This window comes from Anas platyrhynchos, chromosome Z (assembly GCF_047663525.1).
Source record: "Anas platyrhynchos isolate ZD024472 breed Pekin duck chromosome Z, IASCAAS_PekinDuck_T2T, whole genome shotgun sequence".
NCBI classification, from domain to species: Eukaryota; Metazoa; Chordata; class Aves; order Anseriformes; family Anatidae; genus Anas; species Anas platyrhynchos.
The window spans coordinates 84,678,997-84,705,889 of NC_092621.1; the positions used below are offsets into that span (position 1 = coordinate 84,678,997).

General features: G+C 41.4%; 1 protein-coding gene across 1 annotated transcript in view; it reads right to left on the bottom strand.

Moving 5' to 3' along the window:
• Window positions 1-20,784: 20,784 nt before the first annotated feature.
• Window positions 20,785-26,893, bottom strand: part of PCSK1 (proprotein convertase subtilisin/kexin type 1) — a 30,127-nt gene continuing 24,018 nt past the window's right edge. Inside the window, exons 13-14 of the mRNA XM_027446812.3 lie at window positions 25,685-25,846; window positions 20,785-24,101 (exon numbers count right to left, since the gene is read on the bottom strand). Coding sequence (XP_027302613.2) covers window positions 23,739-24,101; window positions 25,685-25,846 — 525 coding nt within the window. The 3' untranslated portion in view covers window positions 20,785-23,738. The remainder of the gene's footprint in view (window positions 24,102-25,684; window positions 25,847-26,893) is intronic.

The window sequence follows — 26,893 nt, forward strand, 5'->3', positions numbered from 1 at the left end:
GCTCAAGCTTTCACAGGACCGAGGCCAACCAAACGTTACCTGAGCAGGGTGATGGGCACACTGCTGGGGAAGGAAGTCTGCTTGCAAGGTTGGGGCAGGAGACTGGCATTCAGGTGGACTTTGTCTCCCACCCCAGTAAAAATCCTTCTCTGGAGGTTTAGAGAGTGCTTATTTGACCAGAGTTCTTGTTAACGGGAGTTAGGCAATGACGAGTGTCGTGACAGCTCACCCAGAGCCTTGTGTGTCGTGCCCCCTGGGACACTCTCCCTGCATGGGCCACTGGGCATGAAACAAGAAACTTTCAAAGAAAAGGAACTCTATCAGAAATACAAATCTTGCCGTCGATCATCGTGGAGATGCATGAGCTTTTCTGGGACCCCGTCTTCCATCTCCTCTTTCTGTTTCTTTCCTTTGGAGTGCTTCCTTTCTCCCTAGATAGCTTTTCAATCCTGATAGCTGAGGATGAAAAATAGGTTTTCAACCTGCATCTTTTTTCTATAAAACTTGGAAGCTTTACTGTAATTTTCTGAGAGTTAAAAGCACCATCCAGTGCCCCGTTCCTCTTCCTGTTAAGAAGCTCTTACACTACAAAGTCCAATACCTCTCAAGACTCCGTGAGTTTCTTCTGCTATTTGACTGACCTGGCATTACGTCTAACCAATGTACCTCTCTTCTGTTCATTATTATTTTTTCAGATGTTGCCAGAGAAAGAAATACATGTAATCTCTTCAAGGCATAAGTGAGAGGTACTGAAAAGAATATTCAGCCCAAGGTAGCCACTCCATCGCTTCAAATTGCATTGAAGACAAGGAAAGCAGCTTTTAAGGGTGTCGGAACATAGCTATGATTAACAAAGCACCAGATGAGAGTACTTAAAGAATCAATTGAAAATGGCAGCTTTACAAGTCAATGGCTCAACTATGGGCCAAATGAAAGAAAAGCATGTGGTCTCCACTAATAACCAGAGCAGTTTTCATAATATGTTTCTTTTTCAATCAATAATCCCACTCTCAAACTTTCAAATGTTCTGACTTCAGACATATTTCTGAATAAAACTGGTTCTAGCTGGAAGTGTGTTTTACTCCCTGGACATCCTGCTCCTCTGGGATTTAGAAACAAGAGAACACCTCTCCACCTCCTCATTACCTTCTGTGAGACACAGAGAGCAAAACTCACATCTGTATCAGAGAGAAACTGCACAGGCTACTTGTAATGAAACTACTTGTCTTCTTCATGATGGCACTGTACCGAAATATGTTAGTGCTTCCAGGTAGGAGTAGAAGGTGGTGGACAGGGGAGGAAGTGGGGGTTGGCTAAAGAGAAGAAGGTCTGCCAAACAGTGATTTTTCAATCGAACTTTGATAAACCCTGGTCATACAAAAGTCTCTGCCTTAAGGACATCATAGAAGTAAATGCTGCTAGCCTGAATTGAGGCTACTTACATGAAAAGGAACAAACAAACAGGAAAACTCCTAGAAAACTCTATTATAAGATTGTTATCAAGGTAATGTTTATATATGTTAAAAATAATAATAATAAAAAAATAATAAAAAATAACTGATTTATAGGGTACTTACACAACATGAAACTTAAGGTTTGCATACCACTTTTCCTACTTGCTTTTAGCTATACAATCAGTGCTGATATCTACTTCACTCACCCTCGTCTCCTTTTGACATAATACCAACTCCCTTCCCTGGGCCTGATCCTGATCCACACCAGCAGCCTGACGCCCTGGCCCATCTCCAGATCACCTCCATGCCCAGATAGGTGCCTGATGCCCGGGTCTGGGGCTGCCCCTGGCTGCCCCCCTGCTGCTCTGCTTCGTGGCTGGCCCTTGCAGTGTCTTGGCACACTTTGAACTAAAGCTAAATCCGCTTTAGAGATAAACATCATAAGTGCAAACACAGTTTTTGCTGTAGTAGTTTCCGTTTAGATTGCCCATGAGGAGCTGAAATCATTGAGGAAGAAGGACTGATGCTATGTCGGCAGTGGTGAATCTCCCCACACATCGCGGATGAAGAAGGGACACGTTAAATGAGGAGCCTGCCAGTCAGCCAGCTCTTACAGGCAGGACAAATGTCAAGGTACTCTAAGAGCAGGATGCCCTCTAGAGCATTTGGGCTGCAATTGGCATTTGATTCAGATCAACAGCGTCTCTTAGAGATAGATGGTAGGCATCCCTCACTGACCACTCCATCATTTTCTTGCAACTTATGATGGAGAAAAGTCAGTGAGACAAAGTGACATTTGCATGCCTTTGTGCTCTAGCACCTTGTAGCATTTTTTTTTCTCTCTCTTTTTTTTTTTTTTTTTTTTCCAGGAGAAAGGTTGCAGTATAGCTCTGCAGGCTTTGGAAAGTGCAGCTCAGGGCTACCAAATCTGGGGGGCATTCAGATAGATAGGGCATTTAACTGGATATTCTTGTATCTGCTGATTGTGGAGAGCATCTTGGAAAGTGTCAAGGTGGCTTCAACTAAGGTTTTATCTAGTGCTTGGTTGGTAGAGACAAGGATTTATATGACATGGCAAAACAAGATCTTGGTTTTCAGAGAGTGTGATGGCTTTTGTGTGTGAACTTTGCTCCAGCATCTTCTCCAAAAGCTGTTGTCTGAAAGGCAGGGAACAGCACACAGAAATTGCAAGCCAGATCCGTCCTATATTCACTTGCTATGAATTCATTATCTCTTATTAAAATCTTAGCTTCTGCATCGTTGACTGTGCTCTAGGAGGAGGGTTATTTTCCTTTTTCTTTCTCTAAATATTTATTATGGTTCAGTTTAAAGGTTCTGTAAAAGCACTATGACAAGTTTAGCTTGACTGTGCCTTAACAATGAGTAGTCACCTGTCTAGAGGACTAGATGATATATTGTCTCCAGTGCAGAGTTTCTTCACTGCAGCCACAGAGCCCCAAAGTCAATATGACTCACCATTAGTTTTGTATTTCTGTCTTGAATATCTACTCAGATATTTATATTTCATTTCACCAGAAGATTCCTTATTTTCTACAGATTTCCAATGTCACACATCCCACATTTCCTGGTGCAAACACAGCACATACATGCACTCTTTTTGCAGGTGTTTTCCCCTCACCTTGAGGAGCACCAACATCATAAGCATTCTTCTTTAGCTTCCCAGCCATTTCCAGTGGCAAAGCTCCCAAGTATCTCCCCAGTGCTACTTCCCAGTGGCCACCAACATTGGCTGTTAGCAAAGATGCAGACAGGCTGTGCCAGGGTTGCCACTGTTCCCCAAGACAGCAGAAGATGCTTGCCGATGACCGTGTCCTCTGAAGCATGATGCAGTAGATTATACTAGCATATATTACAGCACTGTGATGTATATACTGCAGAGTATTCCATAGCTGACTTGTTAACACTGAACATATTTAAAAGACCTCGGACTGGTGAACATGCATTTTGAAGGACCTGAGAAGCACTTCTTTGTAAAGATGACAAATTCTTGGATATTAAGTGTTTTAATTAAAGAAAGCGATCATTTTAAGTCCAGCTGTGTCATGCCAGAGCAGAAAGAATTAACAGACAAACCTTTCCGTGACAACTAAGAGAGCGTGTGAAAGGAATCCTGCCTGTACTGTTGGGCTGCTCCTTTGCCTGAGGGGATTTGAGCCCTTATTCTGCCCAGGGAAGTGGTGGAGTCACCATCCCTGTAGGTCTTTAAAAGACGTTTAGATGTAGAGCTTAGTGATATGGTTTAGTGGAGGACTTGTTAGTGTTAGGTCAGAGGTTGGACTCAGTGATCTTGGAGGTCTCTTGCAATCTAGATGATTCTGTGAAGTGGGTCTACCACTATCTCCTATGTGGATAGTTAAGACGGATTTAATAGCATCTGCACTACATTGATCTGCTTTAAGAAACAACACTAAGATGATCAAGGAAAAGCACCCATGTCTCTGATTTATAGATGCTACAGATTTACAAGTGAGAGGTTTGACAGATCTCAGCATCCCAGGCCAGTGACCACTGCTGGTGGCTGACGTCCACGAGGTGGAGCTCCAAACATTGAAATGAGCCCTGCTAGGACAGTACGTCTTGCATGATACTCGTTTTTGGTCCTTCCTGGCACAGGGCTGCTGAACTACGGCTCAGTAGTCCATTTTTCTTATGAAATGAGTGCTTATTTAAAGAGTCATCTTGTGATTTTTCTTTTCTATCTGTTTCTCTGACTTTATCTTATAGCTGTTTGCTCTCTTGTTCAATCACAGAACCTCTCAGTACGAAAGGAAAGAACAAGTTTTTTTACTAGGAAAATACGGCATACTTATGAATAAATCGTTTTAGGTCAGCTTCACTTGACTCTCACACTGAGAGCTCCAGGTGGTAGATAATGACAGTTAATGGCAATTGACAGGGGCAGAACCATGTTTAAGAATTCTAAGTGTTTCATTGAAATTTTTGAAGTAGTTTCAACTAGCCTTTTTTCTGCAACTGTGGGAGGAATTTAAATGTCTTTCCTTCAGTTCTGGCACAAAGAGGTCATGGTAACTTTAGAATAAAGGAAAAAAAAAATAGCAATTAGGCTAATCTTACCCACCCTTAAAAGGGACTGTTTGTTCAGGAGATTTTCGCTTGTTTTTCTCATATGGTCAAAATGAAGCAGTTCTGGTGTCACCTGAGGGAAGCAAAAAAGGTATCTTTCTTACTGACAATTACATAAAAATTCAAGTGTTTTCAAGAGCAGTATTACGAGTGCTCTCTATCCCTGTTCAACCTTTAAGACTCAGCCCTGACTGAGTCAGATGCGCTGCTTGTGATTTGTTTTCTTACTCCCAGGCAGGCCTGGCAGAGGGGCTTTGAGAGCAGCTCAGTTTGGACAGGAGTCTGTGTCCGCACACTGAGCCCAAAATCAGGGGAGTTTCGGCTCAGATGCTCTACCCCAGCATGCTCTACCCCAAAGAGCAGCATTTTAGTTGCAACATATTTCTCAGTAAACCACCACGGAAGCAAGATCCTCAGCTCTCAGCTCATTGCTTTTTCCTCCTGGTAAGTAGAGATAGCATCAAAGTAGGAGCTAGTTTGACTGGAGCTTGTTCGCAGTGTAGTAGGACACCACTGTCCTGCACAGCACCAGCACCCAAACACACACAGACCCCACTCCTTGGCACGGGGAGAGATGGGGCTCATGCCAGGGACATGTCGAAGCAGGACCTCTGTTTGTTGCACCGACCTGCGCTCTGGCTCTCTGCACATTTAGATGTGCCTAAATTCCTCTGCTGCTGTTTGGACCGGAGTGATGATTTTCCTATTGCTTTTTGATGAGTGAGTCCTTCAGCTAAAACAGGAACTGTGTTTTCGTCATCTGGCTTTGACCTCCCATTATGAGAGCAGTGACTCACTGAAGGGAAGCAGAGCGCTAGTACATGGTGCCTCAGCGTTGTCATCAGGGTAACATCCCCATCACAGCTCATTAATTTGGGTGCTAATTTGCTTCCGTTTTCAATGGCTGAGAAGCATTAAAATTTACTGTAGCTTCTGCAGAAGGGCAGGCTTTGCCCTCTGGACAAGACCTTTCCTACCCTGGCTCCTTGTCCCACCTGATGACCTCCTCTTCTTGACCAGTGTCTCAGCTCTCACCCTGAGTCCTGCTTCATGGCCCAGACAGCCTCACAGCCCACCAGTTACCCCAAATCCAGTCATCTCTCATGGTGGACATTTGGGCTCCATCATCCCTGACCCCAGTGTCTTTGCTCTGGGGTTTGGCTCGTAGCTGCAGAATCATACCTGGCAGCTCCCGTTGAAGCCCACCAGCTGCATGGGTGCACTCCTGCATTGCTGGTCCTCAGAGACCAGCTTGGTCCATTGCTGGCCCTTGGTGCACTGCATTTTGCTGGACACCCACGTGGAGCTCTTATGATTTTACTCATCAGAAGATGTTCAGGTAGCCTTGCGGAGAAAGCTTACCCAGTACGGCAGCTGTCATATCGAGTATTTCATGAAGCAAAGCACTGGAAACTTGTTTCTCTGACCTCCTGGAGTTACTGAGGACATGACCACAAAACTTACCTAAGTGCTTAAAAAACACCACTGAAACTAAGCTCAGTCAGAAATCAAGTACAGAAGGCGAAATATAAAAGCATGAGCACAAAAGATCCCTGTGTCTCTTAAACTTAAGCTTGTATCCTGCATTACATAAGGTAAGTATCTCAAGATTGAGACAGACCAAAGATTTTCTAATTAAGCAGCTACATTGTGTGTTTGTAACAGAAAAAAAATCCCTTGAATGTCAGTACTAGTAAGTGATTTCTAAGTAATGCAGGTGGCCACACACAAGTGAGGTCACGAGGCACAAAAGGTCCACCTGAGTCTACTCAGGTCCATGTCTGTGTTGCAAGCCAGAGGGTGCAGCTGACCCCCCAGCAGGGGATTGTGCTAGGCAAAGGCTCTCGCCCTCCCCTCAGAGCCTGGTCCTGGGAAGCCCTGCAGCTCCTGGCTCCCGGGACCCCCAGATGTGTTCTGCTCGGGTGACCATAAGAGCATGGTAGGAACAGCAGCAGTTCTGGGCTGCGAGCCTAATGACAGGGCAGGAGGTTGCCTGCTCTTTGTGGGGAGGGTGGGGGCTTTGCTTATTGCTTTGAATTAACTTGTGTTTTGCCAGGAGGGCTTGTACTCTGGTCTGGGAACTTCTCAGTGCCAAGTCCCAGAGTTTCTGGCCAACATCATACACCTCCCGCTAGACCAGGATTAAGTGGCTTTGCTCCCAGATGGCAGGATTTACATATAAACCCTCCCCGTGATTTTCCGCTCAGCATGATGACTCTGGGACATCTCACCTCCCTGCCCTGATTCTCCTCCTGTGTCTCATCCAAAGCTATGATTTCTGTGTGATTTCTGCCTTGGGAGCTGGCTGATTAAGAGTAAGCTGCTGAGCATGTCAACATGCAGATTCCTAGGATCCAGCCTTAATTAGTCCAATTTATAGCTACCTTGTTTTCATAAGGATTTTTCCTCCTACTTGCTAACTAGGAACAAAACCAATCACTATTTTTCCTACAGAATGTAGGCAGCACAGCCCTCTGGAAAAAGACAGTTTTTTTCTGACATGCTTTTTTTTTGTTTGTTTGTTTTTCCTTGTTTTTTGAAGTATGTGGTCATTGTGATATTCATGCCATGTCATCACTGATATCCAACCTAAAGGTGAGCTGCTACAGACCCGTTAATGCCAATTCACAGACCAATGACTAGGTCTTGCTGTGGAAACAAAATCTCATACATTTTGTATAAAACAGTGGCTATCAATTTTCTGCTTGTTTGTTCCTGGTTGTTTGCAGTTGGTTTCCATAATGGTATTTTTTTACAAAACAAAAGTTTTGATCCTATAAAACGAAGTGTTTACTTTGTGTGTTAAGGCAACCAGGGACAAAACCTTTTGCCAATTGTAAAATCCTGCTCACAGGATGAACGTGCTGTGAATGTAACACATGGAATAGTTCCTTCATTCCCCATTATCTGATCCAAATTTTCCTCTTTCTCATTCAAATACAGTTTTATTGTAACTGCCAGCCCAAACTGTTAAAAGATCTGAAAACCCAGAACAACTATAAACTATTTGCAAGCAAGTATGGAATTATGGTAAATTTAATTTGCTTCAATTTTTCTACAAGGTAATGCCAAAAAGAATAAATAATAATAATAATAATAAAAAAGCCTGCAAGTTTATGTTTTACTATAATGTGGCACGGGAACCTTAAAGAGCATGTTCTTAGAAATGGATCAGTGCAGCTTGAGGAAAAGGGAAAAAAAAGTTTCAGCTGTCTGGAGATTTGTTGGTCTTAGATAGTTATGGATGAATTAAACAGGTTATGACAGTCCTACACCTGTGGAAGTCAGGAAGAACAGTTCATGTAGCTAATGGCAAGAAGACTGTTATCCTCATTGCAAGGTCATGCATCAATTAGGATCAAAATATCTCAAAACCTGAGGAAAAACAAGCAATGCTACAGAGAAATCCTTTCCAAAGGTCACAAGAAGATAGGAAAATTAAAAAAGTACATATTGTAATGCTTCATGGTAATATTGCTTTTTTAGCTATTTAACTGATGACAGAATTGGCACTACTGTTGAACTTGCATGATGCAATTATTACATCAATAGATAAGATGATTTGGTAAATAAAATGAGCAAGAGGTTTTCATGTTATTGCTACTTTACCATTGACTATTTCAAGCTTTTATTGAGTAGTGATAATCAACCTTTACTTGTTTAATAAATTCTTATCCCAAAGTGTTGATTTTTATCAAAATTACCTTCTCGGTAAAGGGTGTAATTTTCTAGTGCTAAAATGAAGGATGTTCTCAATACTGGTAATTGTCCAATTATTTAGTACAATTTTTACATTTTAACAAGCTCAGTGAGTTTCAAGGCAGGCTGAACACACCGTGTGGTTTATAAGCATACTAAATAAGAATGCACCTGCCAGCCTTTTAATTTTACTTGGTCTTCTTGTTAACTAGGAAAATAAGAGTTGAGCACATTTTATCTCACTGGCTGTAAAAGAGACATCACTGTTTTCATGCACCACAACACAAAACAAACGTTATTCAAGTCACTTTCCACTCAGAAACCATGTGAGTTATTAAGCGCTGATTACAACGCCGGATGAAGCCCAATGAAAAAGCCCTGCGTGGCTCAGCAGGAACAGCCACCAACAACACCACGGTCACACAAAGCTGGACAAAGCCGAGGTGGACGCACAGCACACCCTGCCTGGGCAATGCTTGGCTTGTGTATATATTGTATATACTCAATATACACAATATTGTGAGTATTGTGTCCTGCACAATACTCCTGTGCAGTGCAGAAGAAAAGGGACAGACCTCACCACTGGGGGGCCCTGGGAGACCCCCTCTCCTTTCAGACCCGCAACCTGGTCTCACAGGTTTGATAACCAATACAATCTCTGTGGAGAGAAGAGCTCTGACCACAAGTCCAAATAGTATGAGAGCTCCATGTTACCCAGGTTACTGAGGATTTACGGCATGCTGAGTGCGGAAGGAAAACCCTAACTAGCCTGAAAATAAAGCATGAAGTGACCCTAATCTAAATACACAAGGTGGTGGTAGAGACATCCGTGCCTGGGAAGTCTGGTGTTCTTCTGGAGAGGGAGGAGGAAGATTGGCACCCTGCCCACAGCATGGGCACTGCCACTGCATCTGCTGGTCACGGGTACAGCAGCAAAGGAGAGGACCTGGATGGCAAGGAACATGTTTTAGGGTTTGCAGCTGAACGCGCTGAGAAATGAACAGCCGTTCAAGATGCATGCTGTCCGCTACTGCCATGCAGCTGTGAAAATATTACACCTGTGTCAGGCTGTGGTTAAGCAATAACAGGTTGCACCTGACAGCCTTTGTCACCGGAAAGACCGGCTGAATCTCAGCACAGAAGTGAAACACAGATTTTGCTCCGTGATTTGTACCACCGGTAATTCAGACAGTCAAACCCCTCTCTGAGCAGCGAGAAACAAGTGTTGCCTGACAATATTATTGATTTTCTTATTTTGTGAGAATCACAAAATAAGCACTAGAGGGCAAGGTTGGAAGAGAGCTAAAAACAACCAGATTTGGACTGCAGTAAAACTCTTGTCATACTAATGAAATTTCCTTGTGATAAATTAATGTAAATCGGGCTTGGAAGGAACACTCTCATTTTAAAGTTGGCTGAAAGACCATAAACAGAATTATAAGTGACAATATAGCAAACCGGGTGGGTTTCTTCAATACGATAGCAAAAGTGTAGGTGTCAGGACTTGTTCCGTTTAACATCCTCATTAATGATGCAGAAGAAGAGTGAAATGGCGTGTAATGAGGTTTGATACCTGGGAGGATTAGTAAGCACCGGTGAGAGCTGCAAATTGATGCGGAGAAGCAGACGCTAGAATCACGGACAGAAAAGAACAAAAGCCACAACGCACGTGTGCAGGGAATAAATTTAATAAAGAGGAATGTGAGAAAACCAAAGCCAGGGGAAATGTCACTTGGGCAAGGGCAAAGCGAGGTCAGCAGCAGGCGGGCAGCACCCCGGGCACCCCACCACCACTGCCTGACCCGTCCCCTCGCATCCCCGCTGCTGCTGGAGTGCACAGAGGAGCGATGGAGGCAGGAGGGAAGGATGCAGAGACTGGTCCTGGGGGAAGCCTGGCACTGCTGCAGCTGGGCTGCTGCCGCCACTTGGCACAGCCTAGGCTGCCACTGACATCAGACCAGGCGTAGGAAGGCGAAGTGCAGCCTGGAGGGCTGAAATCACAGCCTCGGCTGCCAGCCCAGCAAAATGCAGTGTGACTCTCTCCAAATGATTTGGGCTGTACCGTGCATGGAAATTCCTGTGTTCCAGAAAGCAAGAGCAAGTTCAATGAATTCTAATTAAGGCAAAACCCTATAAAATCTCATGTAGTCAATGAGACTTACGCAGGTAAGGCTTATAAGATGTCTGAGCTCAGAAAGGTGGAGCCATATGGTATGGAAGGGGAATTTCTAAGCAATTACAGGTGCTTAGAGTCAGGCTATATAGCTCCAGTAGTGCAAAAGGCATAATAAATGCCTTCAGATGCCTTGCGAGCATTGCCTTAGCTGCTGTTATGAAACAGGGCATGTTAAATCCTTTGAGGAGCTGTGGATTTCAGCGAAGATGTATTTCCTCTCTGTGTGCTGCAGCACACCCAGCCATCCTGCAGCTCTCCATCACTGCCCTGTAAAACCCTACTGGAAGAGTGGTTTTGAAAATGCCACTGAGCAGCACCCACAAACACACAGGGCTGCACTGGGAAGAGCAGACTGCAGGCACAGAGCATCTGAGACATCACGGGCAATTTGCTGGTTCAGCAGGGCCAGAATTTGAGCTGAAACAAAAATTAGGTGTTGCTATCCCATTTTATTATTATTATGCCTCTTGTAAAAAATGTAAAAAAAAAAAAAAAAAAAAAAATCTAGGCAAATTCAGTAATTTCTTCCAGACAGCATTATTAGATAATTAGGGTGTATCACAAGTTCATTTTTCATATGCCCACTTAAATTGACTCAGCTCTTAATTTCTGCAGCATCATAGCAGTACAGCAATGTGAAAGGAGTACCTCAGCATTTATTCCTCATGCCCACTCACTTGCAAAAAGATATAAAATTCTTCAAATCTCAGAAAAGAAGACAGAAAACCCATGGGGAACTTTTTAACTCAACAAGAAACATGCAGAAATGAAACTAAAGCCTATAGAAAGTAATCCATTGATGTTCACAGGAAAAAAATAGACAATGCAGAGAGGTAATTCCTCCATACACCCTGGCCAAGGAGGAATACCTCAGTGCGGAGGGTTATTTGCAATGCCAGAGATACACATCTAACAGCTGCCTGTCCCATGGCTCATCTCTAGGCAGGCTCACATGTGGCACAGTGGCAATCAGGAGGTGTGGGACAGTGTCCACGAGGAGCCCAACCCTCCCCTTGGTCCCTCTGCGTGGAGCAGGCTGAGCCCCCGTCATCAGGCAGACCTGACATGGCAGAGCTTCTCCAGCACTCCGGGTCTGGACACCAGAGTGGGCTAAATGTTCTCCTACCTGCCCTGAGCAGAAAGCAGCTGTACAGAGGAAGGTGCTGAGCAGCATCCAGGGAGCAGGAGCAGCTCCCTGCAAACCCCGCAGGCTCTCTGTTCAGGGCAGAAGATAGCAAACCATTTTGGTCAATGAGGTTCCTCAGGCTGACTGTGATTCTTCAGAAAAACTTTTTATTTGGACGTGAAGGATCATGACAAGAGCACCAAATGTGGATGCCATAATCACAGATGCAGTCTTTGCTACTCCAAATTGTAAAGAATAGCTGTTGGGTAATGGGCCAGACATGGCGAGTTGTGATTGTTGTGATTATTGCCAGGCTGACTGGGACTTATCTGCACAGAGAAATCTACGCCAAAGCATCCCACTGATTTCTGACACCCATATCTTCCCTTCACCCTTCAGCTTGCTGCATTTTGCTTCTGACTGCAATCCATTTGATGATGGACTGTGCTGTGCTACATATCTGCCAGCTGTCTCATGCAATACAGCTTTATCTTCATCACACTGTATTTATCCTGATGAAGCCAGAGTGTTATTAAGCACAGGAAATAACTGCCATGGATTCACATATTAGCTAAACCTAAAAATATCACAGACGCATCATAATCTGGTTGAGGGGCTTCTAAGTGACCCATTTGTTGACAATAATAGTTAGAGCATGTTAAGAATAACCCAGAATCGGAAGGTTTTTGAGCAGTGGTCACACAGATGGCACAGCAAGGTACTAAGCATGAGATGTGTATGAAGATGACTCAGCCTTCCCCTCTTGCAGGGTAAACAAAAGGTGATCTTGGCTCTCCTGCATTACTTTTCCAGATAGTTGAAGTGCTAGTAGTGCTCATCTTTCTCCTGGCTATCTGCAGACTTGAAAAAATTAAAACTTAAGATGTCTGGTAGAAAAGGGGAGCTGTAGCACTCTGCTCTCCGGGTGTTGTCTAAAATTAAGTGTGAAGCACTGTCCCTGAAGGAAAACCAATGCCACCCATGAGAGAAGTTAGTGATGCTTAACTTTATAAAGTTTGTATTGTTTTATGTATAAATACATGTATGTTTATATATGATCCAATGATTCTAGAAGAGAATGGCCACTACCACAAGTAATTATCTTCAGGGTGGGTAGTTGGGTAGTTCTGTTTCACTTCTCACAGTTCTTGGCTAATTCGTAGCTTTCCAGTTCTAAGGATGCCCTTATTTCAGGCTAGTTACCATCTGGTATCTGCTTTGGTACCCATAAGGGTCTTGTTCTGGAATCAATAAATTCCCACATGTTATGGGACCTGCAAAGCTTCCACACAATGTGTAGATCCGGTTGACAGCAATGGTAGTTACTGCATGAGATGATGATTTTTGTAATTATGTTTACTGCATCAAAAAATATACTAGTATCCAAAATACAACATTTCTGTTTAAATGCATAAGAGATGAGAAATGGTTGAGATGCTGAAATGTCTTGGTGAAAATATAGACCTGTAAATCACAGGCTTTTGTCGTATAATTTGTTCTTTTTGAGGAATCAGTATAAGCCACACTGACTGAATCACTGTTTCATAACAATAAGTACGCCTGGAAATGCCATACCATAAAAACACTGTCCAGCACAGGTGAAATCTCAGCTGTTTTATCATAGTGGGTTGGATGGAGAAGAGCAGAAATAAATTGTTTTGTCTGGGCAGAAGTCCTTAGTCTGGACAGGGCTGGGCTGGGCCTGTGGCTGGACCCATCTAAAATACCAGCCTGATTCTGTTGACACCACAAGAATCACTTCAGGTTTCACAGGTTATCCAAGCTTTTCCAGGTTCTTGTACTTCATGTGATTAGTGCCACAGAGGTAGCCTCTAATGAAAAAATTTACCTTAAATCAGCTGCTGGGGGCTTGGGGTCAAGGGGGATTCCTCCCTGAAGTGAAAATATGGTTCTTATTTAAAGTTATGAAACCTAAAAGTTTGTTAACTCTTTTCCTTGATTTGGTTCTTTGAACAGACTGCGTGACAACAGTACTGCCTAATGAAAATGAGGAGTATGACCAGATAAGCTTCATTCGTGACTATGGACAAGCTGATCGGTCCCCATGGGGAGACAGAGAGAGCTAAACGTCAGAGTTTTTTATGTGCAAGGTGCAATGCAGTAAATTAAATCTCTTCTTCATGCACTTCCACCCACACACAGAAACTAATTGTGTGACTCTGCATGCTGCAGAAGTAGGTAAATAGAAGATATTTGCAGGCTGAGCATCATCCTTGTGTTAAAAGAAAAATAATTATGCTCGTATTAGTGCATAATCCCCTAGCCACGCTTCACAATCTGTGCAGGGATATGTTTTTCTAGAGAGATGCAATATGGGCTGGGGTTTGAAAAAAATCCCAAGGCATTTAGGCACCCAGGTGCCATTGAAAGGTGAAGGAAGTTGGGCCCCTACTTCCCTGTGTCTGCTTTTAAAGTTTAAGCCATGACATGCTCCTCCATCAACACACTTTTGAAGAATAGTGTGTTGTGGTCATGCTTCAGATAGGTGTGTTTAGGCCTTTTGAACAGTGCAACATGTAAAGCTGACACACCTGCCATTAGCCTTGCTGAGAAAAGTAAATACCGACCATCTTTACAGGTAAGAAAATGTTGATGAGTGTTCCTGAAAATGGGTAATGACGTAGACTCTCAGTTGATATGAAATTACAGGCATGAAATCAAGGAACTGAGATGAGTAACACAAACTGCAGAGCTGATGAACCCTGAATATCTGGAGATGCTATCCTTTGGATTTTATAATTGGAATTCTGGGAGGAAAGGGAGTTATGAGAGATCAAAAAAGCAATGAATTTTGTTACAAAACAAACCAAATCTGACTCATCAGCATGAGCAGCAGAGAGATCTTTATAACTTGTCCTTTTAAGCCAGGGTAATGCAATTGAAAATTGCTTGAATAAAGAAAATAGAAAAGCACAAAATTCACTCTTTTTTGTCTGGGTCTGTTTTCAATATGCCATCTCTTTCTTTTCTCTTCCTTTCCACTGCTGTGGGATAACACCTGACTCAAGTCATTTTCAGATGGCTTAATTTCTCATGTACGTGAGAACATTTGGAACAAGCCTATAAAGACAGCGGAGTCATTAAACATTTATGTCTCAGTAAGTAACAGTGTCTGTCTTCAGACAGTTCTTCAGCCCCAATGCATTTGAACTGCATTGCAATATGAAACTAATTAATTATTGTAATACATTATGATCTAGCTTCTTCTTAAAGGGATGGAATTCTCTCAACTTCATAAGAATGCTGAGGTCACATAGGTTCTAAATTTCCAAACACCTGAAATATTTAGTAGCAACATGAAATTAATCTGCATAGAAGTAAGATGTCCAAGTAGACAGCCCTTGCCTGGGGCTTTGTCAATGCAATTTCTCTGACAAAGAAGGACCCACATGCACTTTTCTAGTGGAAAGTGATTCACCGTATTAGGTTGAGACACAGTACACTGCAACGCAAGCAACTCATGCAACTCAATTGCATGCTGTATGGAAATCCAGGCATGACTCAGAACACTCAATATAGAATTGCAAGCAGACATTTGCGATAACTAAGCAGAATTTTAAAATCCCCTTGCTCCATGCAAAGGAACCCTGAAGGAGCAATCCTTTTGGATTCAGCCAAGCACTCAATCAAATTCTTAATCCTATGTATATGTTAAAACAGGACAGGCAAGTGATTTAAGGAAGTGAGCAAGATTTAGCATTTCTTCAATGGTTTTACATCACCTGCAGCAAGTATTTAAATGAGTTTCTAAACTGAAGAAACGAAAGGCCATTGTCTTCTCCCCTAAATTTTACTCAAGCCTGAGTGTCACACAGGGTGTTTATAGAGAAAAACATTTGGCTGAAATCTGAGATCCTTGTAACATTTTCTGTAGCTCTCACTGGATTGGAGAGCCCTGTTGTCTGAATGGATGCTCAGTCTGGCACAGCTTTTCAAAAGCGCTAAGCAGCTGCACAGAGATGTGTTCAGCCTGACCCAGAACCAGACTTGGGAGCAAAAGATGGAGAGAGATGAGGACAACATTCACTATGTCTAAGTTTGGATGTGTAACTGCAGTGCCAGAATTAGGCCTGTGAATCAGAAGTGAGCTGCTTACATACTCACAAGACAGTTGGCTCCATGGTGTGATTCAGAGTAAACTCTGAATCTTACAGAAGCTCTAAAGGAGGCTATTTCTATCAGGTTTTAGAGCAAATCTAAAAGAATATTCAGAGTACTATGAATATCTTTCCCTAAACTATTTCTGTTTTAAAAGCCTTGAAGGAATTTTCACTGCAGCTTCTTCATAAGATACATAAAATTGATAGAAAGGGAATTGAAAGGGCCAGCTGAATCTGGCAAATCAGCAGATGAGTGCCATGGGCAGGGGTTGGGTGCTTAGACCATGGGACTCACTTTGAGAAACCTGGTCTGATGGGGGCTTAGGAGGTCCACCTGTCAAAGAAAGGGGAGTACCTCTCCAGCCATGGGCTTGCCAAGTTGGTGAAGAAGGCTTCAAACTGGAGTTGCTGAGGGAGGGGAACCTCAGTCCATCCCGGAGGGAAGCCCTGGAGGGAAGAAGAGCCCAAGAAAGCTGGTGGATATTCAAGGGTTGCCCCCTCCACACTCAGGAGCGATGTATCCCAACACAGAGGAAGTCAGGCAAAAACACCAGGAGGCTTCCTTAGAGGAACAAAGAACTCCTGGCCAAACTCAAGCAGAAAAAGGAGGCCTACAGAGGGTGGAATCAAGGACAGGTAGCCTGGAAGGGATACAGACACACTGTGCGCAGCTAGGAATAAGGTGGGAAAGCCAAAGCACTGACAGAATTAAATCTGGAAAGGGACATCAAGGGCAAGAAAGGCTCCTGTAGGTACACCAGCGGGTCAGTGGTAAACGGAAAACAAGGGAAAAGCGATCCTTTTGCTAAAGCAAATGGGAGACCTGGTTACCTGGGACATGGCTAAGGCTGAGGTACTCAACGACTTTTTTCCCCTCAGTCTTCACTGACAAGAGCTCCAGCCACATAGTTCAAGTCTCAGAAGGCAAAGGTAGGGATTGGGAAAATGAAGAGCCACACCCTGTAGGAGAAGATCAGGTTCAAGACCAGCTAAAGAAATAAATCATGTACAATTTATTTATTTATTTTATTTATTGACAAGTGCTATGATTCTATGATCTACCTGGATTTTTGCAAGGCATTTGACGGTGTACACCATGATATCCTTGTCCCTAAATAGGAGAGACATAGATTTGACAGATGGACCACTCACTGGGTAAAGAATTGGCTGGACGGTCATGCTCAAAGAGTTGCTGTCCTTGGCTAAATGTCCGGGTGGAGACCAGTGACGAGTGGTGTTCCCAGGGGTCAGTATTGGGACCGGCACTGTTTTTTAACATCCTTGTCAGTGACATGGACAGTGGGCTGGGGATGGTCTCACCAAGTTTGCCAATGGCACAAGCTGTGAGGTGCAGTTGACACGCTGGAGGGAAGGGATGCTATCCAGAGGGACCTGGGCAGGCCTGAGAGGTGGGCCTGTGAGAACCTCATGGGGTTCAACAAGGCCAAGTGCAAGGAGTAGGACAAGGAGTAATGACTTTAAACTAAAAGTGGTTAGATTTAGGTCATCTAGGAAGAAGAAACTCTCTGCTCAGGGTGGTGTGGCCCAGGCCCAGGTTGCCCAGAGGAGCTGTGGCTGCACCATCCCTGGCAGTGCCCAAGGCCAGGCTGGATGGGGCTGGGGGCAGCCTGGGCTGGTGGGAGGTGTCCCTGCCCACGGCAGGGGGGTTAGGACTGGGTTGGCTTTAAGGTCCACTCCAGCCCAAAACGTTCTCTGATTCTATGAAAATCCATCTTTTATAGCACTTGACACAATGCTTACCTATGGTCTTTCAAAGCCAGTATTACTTAACTGTCTGAACTGTTCAAAACTCCCTACACCATTATGTCTATTTTTTGCATAAGACTAGGTTTATTTTTCTTTCAGTGCAAATACAGGAACACAGGATTCTCTGGAAAACTACACTCCAGCTTTTAAAAATATCGTCACATAACTCAGTTTTCTTTCCCCCTCTGTCACCATCAAAAGGAGCCTACTCAATACTATGATGCAAAATCTGAGCAGAAGTTTAACTTTAAGCTCTGTTCTAGCAATTTCAATCTGTATCGTCTTCTTTCTTCCTGTTTCTGCTAAGAGTTGTTATGTTCTGCCACTAATAATTGCTTACACAGAATCATGTGTATGTAAAAATTTATCATGGAAATGAAAAAGCAATGAACTGCATTGATTTCAAAGAGTCTGATGTAGTCACTGGTTAAAAGGTGTTTTCAGTATCTACAGGTATTTTCAGACAAGTTTCATTCAAGGTTGGGGCAGAGTAACTGAAATACAGGGTAAAGGAAGAAAAACTGGTAGCTACATATTTGTTCCTAGATGCCTAGTTTTTAACATGTCCCCTAGAGACTGTGAATTTTCATGCAGGTAACCTATTTGTTGAGTTACCTATTGAACCATGGTATCGAACATTGCCTTTACTTACTGGATGTTTGCGATGCTCTGCACTGCACTATAGCTATTCTTAAATGTAAGACTAATTCACTACATCTAATGGAGCTGATGTATTACTTTGCTATTTGTCTAACCTTTATAGGTACATTTCACATGAGCACTGCATGGATCAGCATATGCAGAGCTGCACGTCCTTAGCTCCAAGTTCATTTCCTTATCAGAATATATGGCACTACATTATGCTGCATGTTTTTGATTTGAAACACTGACTGATAACACAGGCATACTCAAACAAAATGGTACATATATCAGCAACCAATTCATTTGTTTTGGGGAAAGAATACGATATCAGAAAAAAATATATAGCTCAGCTAAGTTTGATTGAAGCAATCAAATAGCCAAAACTGTATAACCCGTAAGATATATTTTCCTGACAACTACCCATATTCAAATATTATTTATTTATTTTTTTTCTGGTATCTTCATGGAACGTGGAATGTATTTGACCTATTATTTTCCACTGTGCATTTACTATGTTGGTGGAAGCAAAATTTCATGTTCTTTCTGGTTATATGTGTATTATCTCCATTAATAGCAAAGAGAGAAACAATATTTTTAATGAGTGTTTGTGTCATTAACTAGAAAAATATTTACTGAGGTTATTTCTGTTAGTGCCTAACAGGGTTGGAGTTTGAACCTTTTCAGTCTGCAGTCAGCAATGCTAGCTAGCTGAGTAACTGATTCGGAGCAAAATGCTTATTTGTAGAGTTGTCCCCTTCCAAAATGCCGTTGTGAAAGAAAAGATTTGATCAAATAGAAAGGTTTCAGGCTGTGCAGACATTGTATATATGTGCAGGAACACAAAAGTGGTGTTGCCTAATAATGACCAAAAAGGTGTTGTGTTTTTTTTTGTTTGTTTGTTTGTTTTGTTTTGTTTTTGTTTTTCCTATAAGTTTTAAACTATGGCTGTTTTCAGAACTGAACTAATTGGAAGCCAACTTCCCTTGTGTTTGTAATATTTGAAAAAGTGCAGTGGTAGAGGTCAGTTTGCTTTTGCAGGTACTGCACTGATCATTCTGCTACTGTGATGTACTGTGATGATAAACATGGTTGTCACTCCTGTGGGATTAGTTCTGTACGTAAGATGTGTATTAGCTCATCAGCAGTGTTCAGATGTTTCCCTTTCCTGTGAATATACTCTTTTCATAAATAGACTACATCCTATCCTTTCTATTATTAACATAATTCCAAAGTCAGTAATATATTTGTAAAGAAGCCTTTTCTCTTTTAAAATAGTTTTAGTTACACTGAAAATGCTTTTGATTGTTTTCAAATGACTTCAGCAGAGGTAAGAAAGAGGAGGCAGTCTGACTCCTTATTCTCTGGGTTTGGGGCTATGATCTACCTGCTTTGGTAACTCAAAACAGCTAACGCTGGAAAGTTCAAATGTGACATGACATTTAAAAATCATGCCAAATTAAGAGAAAACACATTGTTTAGTGTAGGAATATTGCATGAATATAGACTTTAGATTTCTTTGTTTTCACTGTCAGTTGGTTGGGCACTCGAAGAAGCTCCCCAGGGCAGTGGTCATGGCACCAAGCCTGCCAGAGTTTAAGAAGCATTTTGTCAACGCTCTCAGAAACATGGTCTGACTTTTTGGGTGGTGATTTGGAGACCCAGGAGTTGGACTAGATGATCCCTGTGGGTCTCTTCCAACTCAGGATATTCTATGATTGCATGATTCTTTAATGCTACCTTACAAATGTATTTTCTATTCACATTTACTAAAAATATTTCTGCTATGCGAACATAGATTATTGAAAGCACAAGTAGTACTTTGACAATCCAAACAAATCAGGTTTTGCTTGGCAAGCAGTAGTTACCCAAGACTTGAGAAGTGAACTCAGTGTGAATATAAGAATGATTCCTAAGTGCCCATGAGGGTAAGGCGTTGGGAGGCAGAGACTCATCCCTCTCTGCACAGTATTCTCCCTGGCACCACACCTAACAGAGGGAGAAGGACATTTTGCACGGGTGGCTTCATCTCTTTGGGCATCATCATCGATGAGAACAGCCCACCCAACACCGCAGGCTGTGCACAGAGGCCAGGTGGTCCCCACATGGCACAGCTTGTCCCTGGACAAGCACCCACCATGGGGTGCAGAGGGGCAGACAGAGTAAGAGGCACAATGTGGTGTAGAGCAGCTGACAGCTCCCCCTGAAATGCCATTCTCCACAGGCACTGCCAGCACGTGGTGGCTTCCTTTTTATTCTGTTCAAATTCTGTTCAGCAGTGGGGAAAAAATGGCATTTTTAATTAGTAAGACTTCAATGCAAGAAAATGAAGACCCATTTTTAACTTTGGCCCCATGACTGATTCTACTCTGCTATGTCATTGTAGTGCTTCAGACATGTCTGTACGTGAAACATGCACAATTCTGTGTTTCAGACCCAGGGAGACAATGATACCACTGGTGTCAGCAGCAAACCTCACTTCAGCTGCAGCTGTGCAAGGTGCAGTGTTCCTCCTTGTGGAGAAATCCCTTGTGGTTCTTCTTATTCAATAATTACACATTTTCTTCACCCAACCCCTCATTACTTTCTCAAGCCCTTGCTTTCAATTTTAAACTGTATTTCCCTGTTGTTTTAAGGCAATGGATTGACATTATCTTATTGTTTTCTTTACAAATGTTAAGACCACACACTCTGAGCTCTGCTAACACACTGTATTATGCTACTAGTAGACAAATTTTAACATCACATCACATACATATTGCAGTTGCTGTTGGAACATGCCTTTTAAAAAATACTTTTATTGGATGAAATTGTCTCTTCCCCAAGAAAAATCTGGTTCTTCAATATAATTTATTATACCTTTTAAAATTCTGTCTGTTCAGTAAAATCTTTGCTACATTATAAATACCTGTAAAGAAAATATAATTTAAAATTCTGAGAGAAAACATTATTTTCCTTTTACATTTTTCACAAAACCCACACAGGCACCAAGGAAAGACTAACAATAAAAATAATTTACTCCTGTACAGTCTACTCTGGGTTGGAAACATTCAAAAGAGGGACTTTAAAGTTGTCCTCTTATGAAACTTTGGCTACAACATAGGAACCGATCTTAAAACAAAGTCCTATGTATTCCACCCATCTATAGCTGAAAACTTCTTTCAAAGGCTGATTTGAGTGTTTGTAGTACTTTCCTCACTTTAACGTACTGGATTGACAACTAGCAAAAACCACTGCTATCTGACAGAACCAGCCCCTGAATTTCACTGCACAGGACTAAGAGTGGTCCTTTCTCACCAAATGGGAATATTTATTGTAGAGATAAACTCCCAATTCTGACAATTACATTTTATTATTTAATTACAATAACATTCTGCTTGTTCACTAGTTATGTGTTGCCAGAAAGCTTGTGTGTTGAAGGGACAACATAAAAAAAAAAAAGTTTTCTGATTTCAATAACTTTTTTTTTCCACTTCTTGTTCTAAGCAAATTTCTTAGCAGAGAGCAAGCAATATAAGTGTAAGAGACATTTACTCTTGCAGTTGTTATCATTGTAGTATGGAGTATAAATATGGAAGAATTCTTCAAATCAACTAAGCCATATCTATCTAAAGCTGGCAAAAAACACATACTGATCCCCAGGTAGACATGAACCTACTAAAATCAAATGAAAATGCAAAGATTTTTAAATCTTAAGTTTGATAAGATAATTTTCAAAGTTGCCTTCAAGCAGAAATTACAGAATTTAGTGTGAAGTTTTAAAAATCTCTATCCAAACTAATGAGTCATGAACAAAATATTCCTTTTTAAGAGAAAGTTGGTTCATTTTAAGGAATAGACAGTAAAGAAGGAACATTTTTTTCTAGATAGTCTGGAAAATATTTCTAGTCTACATTTCTACATTTGAACGGTAGATGAGAAAGAGAGAAAAGTAAAACCTAGTCAGCACTTGCTTGGATTATCTTTAGCACTGCAATGAGACACTAGGAATCTTCATTTCCTTGTAGTAGATCCTCTCCTATTTCTGAGCACCCAGCCATGCATTGCTGTTTTTGTTTGTTTTCAATTATGAACAGCAAAACAATAAGTCAATCTTGACTCCAACTTTAAATAGGTATGTGTGGAAAATCGTCATTAGATGCCATATGATGCCATTCTATTGTATATGATGCCATGTGTAATTTTTTCCACTTGGGATAGGGTGACAGACCTTTCTGGCCACTCTGCTTCTCCCTTCACTACTTTTATTATATTCTGAAGGAGTCTCACCATTTTCTCACCACTTTGCATTTTCCTCTGTCATCTCACTTTTCATCTTTAGTCTCTTATGACTGCTAACGGTAGGCAGCAACCTGCCATTCCTGCTCTCTGAAGCTACTCTGTTTCCTCCTCTTTCACTTTCCCCTTCCTTCTTTTCCTTTTCCCCCTCCACAACCCATGCAGTTTTTTCCTCTATTTCTGACTCCCTTCTCCTGGGTATTTTTTCATTCATATACCTCCTTCCTCCTCCCCTCATTCATTTTGCCTTACCTTCCTAGATATTTGGGAAATGTTGCAATTCACCACAGATACTCCCAAATGCACTCGTTAGATGTTCTGTGCTGGTATAATTTCCCTTTCTACACCTCTTTGGTCACAGTTTAAGGAACAGGCAAAATGATCCTAGCTTTGATTGCTGCGGATGTAGACATCTTAGGAGGCATTTATGTTACTCAACTTTAGAAATCTAACTGAGGCTCCAAAGGTAAGAGATTGTTTCCCCAAAGTTCATCCAGTCAATAAAAATAAATAAGTACTCCATCAGGTAATTCAGAACCAGTGCAAAAACTAGTCAAGTGCTCTTAAGTGCTATCTGTCTTCATTAGCTACATACAGCCTAGAAAAACTAAGCTCATAATTCAGGCACTTCATTTAGGCAGTTTAAGTTCGGTGGTGAGAATCCCCATGGTCTGGAATGTGTTGTTTGGAGCTCTTTTATACTAGAATATGTCTGTCTGTAGTCTAAATCATTAATAACTTCATCAGTGTTCACTGATGCTCCAATCCAATTCCAGTTTCCCAGCTGCTCCTTTGCAGGAGAACAGAAGGGTAAGAGTGCATTGTTGTTTGGAAAAGGAACAAAAAATGAAATAAAAAATAAAAACAACTGTGAGGGAAGAGGTACTCGCTGCAAGTATTAAATCTTGAATAAATGCCAAATATAAGAAAGACTACACTATTCATTACAAATCCAGGGATGAGAGTATATCCCCAAAGCTTTGGCAATGCAGTTCAAAACTGCTTAGTAATTCAGGTTTTGAATCCTACTTCATGCTAAGGGAATAGGGTGGAAGAATAAGTAACGTGAAAATTGTTTAAAATAGAGCATTAGTATTTTCAGGGGAATACTGCTGCATTTCATGCCTGAGGGGGCAAATCTACTCTGATGGTAATGAAGAAAGTCTTTGAAAAAAGCTATTACTAAAAAGCATCAGTTTACTGCCTTATCCTCCCACACCTGTTTTTTTCCTTCCTTGATATTTGTGTTAAATATGAAGCAATCAAAGCAGCAATTACACAACTAGAGCATACAATAGACTTCTGAAAAAAAATAAAAATGAAGGTGGGGTGGGGAGAATGAATATTTCCAACTCAGTGCCATACCCTACAGTTTAGTTTCCCTCATTTATGATATCAACCAAGGCTTGCAGCAGTCTATCATCTCTATGCTTGTATGGTTTGGCATTGTAAAAAAGATCAACGTAGTCACTGTACAGGCTTTCTTCTGAGTCTTTTAGCTGGGAGGGCTTGTTTAATTTTTCGAGGGCCTGATAGAAGTGTTCAAATGGAATATTTAACTTCTCACTTGCAGTCTTCTTTGGCAGTCGCTTCTCAGCCATCTGTCTGCTAAAAGCACTTTGCAGTAAGTGTAGCATAGCCTCTGATGGGATTTTATCTTCTGCTTTGTCACTGCTACTACTAGTATCTTCTGTGACTTTGTTTTTTTCACTCAGGTTCTCCTGTGTGGTGTGGTCCTAGAATGCAGATTGGCATAAGAGAGGTTAAGTGTCAAAGCAAAACTGTCTGGATTCAGATTTGCTCTGATTAGTGATTTTCATGTATGTGTGTGTAGATACAATTTTTTCACTTAGGAGCCACTAACATCTGGAAAAGAACTAGATCATTCTATTCCAAAGCAGACTGTTATTATTCGTTCAGACTGTCATTATTCATATTAAAACAGACTGCATTGCATATAGTATGAAATCTCCCTGAGGAAGATTAGGAAGTTAACTTAGGATAAGCTAACTCAGGAAGATAACTTAGGAAGTTACAAATTCAGAACCTACAGTGGCAGGATACAACTTGTCATTTTACAGCAAGATTTGTCCCAGTCTCAGAAATACTCCTGGCTGTACTGTGGGATACAGCTCCTCAGCTGTCGGTCTGGAGCAAGTACCTGCAAGTACCTGCAACTCTGAATGTGCCACACACCCTTGTGGAAAGGACTGAACTAATGCTTCTGTATTACCTGCTCTGTAGTAATCATTTTACCTGGGAAATGACAGTATGGCGAACCCATGGATATGACATGTATCTCAGCAAACTCTGGAAGACTATTGCCAAATACAGACGTGCAGAGAAATTGCTGAGGCACAACCTCATTTCAACACTGTTTGTTGTGCTTCCCATGCAGCAATATATGGCTCCGTATCATCTTCAATTACACTGGGTCTGTCTTTCTAATGGAACTTCAGCTGTTTCTTAGTATGTGTCTACCAACCTTTTCCTATAGCACCTCCTGAATCCAATTTTATTTTCTTCCAAGTTTATTTTGCTGTACATAGCTGCCACAGCTGTGGACACTCAATTTTATGTATGTGAAAACCATAATTATGTCTCCCTTGGTATTCTCCTCTGTAACCTTGCTGAAGAAGGTTAGTATCTCTATTATTTACAGACATCCTAATTACCTAATGGGGAGATGAACAGATGTGATGTGATTAAGTATGCTGAGTATATAACATAATAAAGCATTTTGAAAATATACAATATTATCATCATGAGCACCCAGAAAATCACTGCTATTCTCGGAAGCCTAGAATACATTTGTTTTCCATACAGCACTCTACTTTAAAGGTAAGGAAAGGATGAAAAAGGAGCTGGCAGCAACAGGTCCACGTAACTGAACTATCTCAGTAAGTGAGTTCCTGACTTTTGCGATGCTTCTTTGTTACAAACCTTCTTCCAAACTCCCTTGAAGCACTCCAGCAGGCTCCTTTGGTATTGAACACTTGTTCTTACTAGAATTACATAAATTTAGTGTGCCTGTCAGTGGTGCATTTCTCCCTCCTTGCATTAGCTGTTGAGTTCATAGCATTAGTATCAATATCTTCTTTCAATCCTAAAACTGTTAGGTGTTGGCATGTGAAAGCAGAGGCTAAGAAAAATATCAGTTGCTGACTCTGAAAAAATTAGAACACTTGCAAAACTCACAAGTGTTCAGAGGCTAGAGGAAATGAATACAAAATGAGTATGTATCTTCTTATTAGGGAAAAAGACACAATTCTCCAAGAAATTTAAAAATATATATAGAAAACAATTACTGTGACGCTACCTCTACAAGGTCTGTCATCTTCTCCACTCCTCTTCTGTCATTTTGCACAGCATTGTAGGATGTGTATACACGTGGCTGCTTCATATGTTCAGGCTGGGTAGCAGTGCCATGCAAAATCAATTTCCAATTTACAATCCTTCCTTCATTTTGTATTCTTCTGGACTAAAGGACAAGCACAGCATTAGCATAGGTTCTCAGGATGTAAGAAGAAAAAACAGAGGATACTTGCTCAAAAAGCAGAGAGAATTCACTAAAATAAACAATAAAGATTTCAATATCTAAATTTAGAGCATGATTTGTAAGCACCAAAAGACTAATACATTAGAGACAGAACATATCAGAAGGTGGGATTTAATGCAATGGCTTGACTACTCCAAGTATTCATCTTTTGAGTTAACGTAATTATTAATTGATCATGTAATCATCAACGGAATTTCAAAACACAACACAAAATTACTGAAGTATAAGTTTGTGTTATTGGTATTAGATCACTAAGCCAGTCCTTGGCAATTTTCTCACAAGAACAACCATTGAAACAGTAGCTCAGAATAACATTCTGTGGTAGTGTACAATAGCAGTCTGTGGAGGTGAGCTACAAATGTTTTGTCCATTCGTTTTGTCAATGGTATTTAAATAGAAGAAAGTGAAAGAGAAGGGTACATAGAACAGTGTGAAACTTTATTTTTCCAAAGCTTCTTTCAGAATTTTAACTTGGTCATTTATTGACTGAAGAGAGCTGCTGAAGCTCTTTTTTACTACGTTTATGCCAAAGTTTACATATGCAATTTATGTGGCAACTAAATTATCAGTAACTCTGCATGGCGATCTCTGATTTCAGGTGAAGACATTAATGTGAAAACTTATTTCTGGAATCACAAAACCCTATAAACTGAGGAAAAAATCCATTGTTTCTTGCAGACAAAAACTCAGCTTATTGTAAATTTCAGGAACCACTAGCCTGAAATTGAAAACAAAAAGATAGTTACATACAAAATGCCCTTCTTAGCTTCCTTTCTTCCAAAAAAAAAAAAAAAAGGCATTATTTTAGCTACAAAGAGCAGGATATCTGTAACCATGGGGTTATCTATAAGCCTACAGTATTAACACTACGCTGTTGATAATAATATTTACTTCTACTGCCTTGTCCATCTGCTCAGTATTCAGTATCATCCTCCTGATTACAATTCAAGGCCAGTAAGGGTTGGAGAC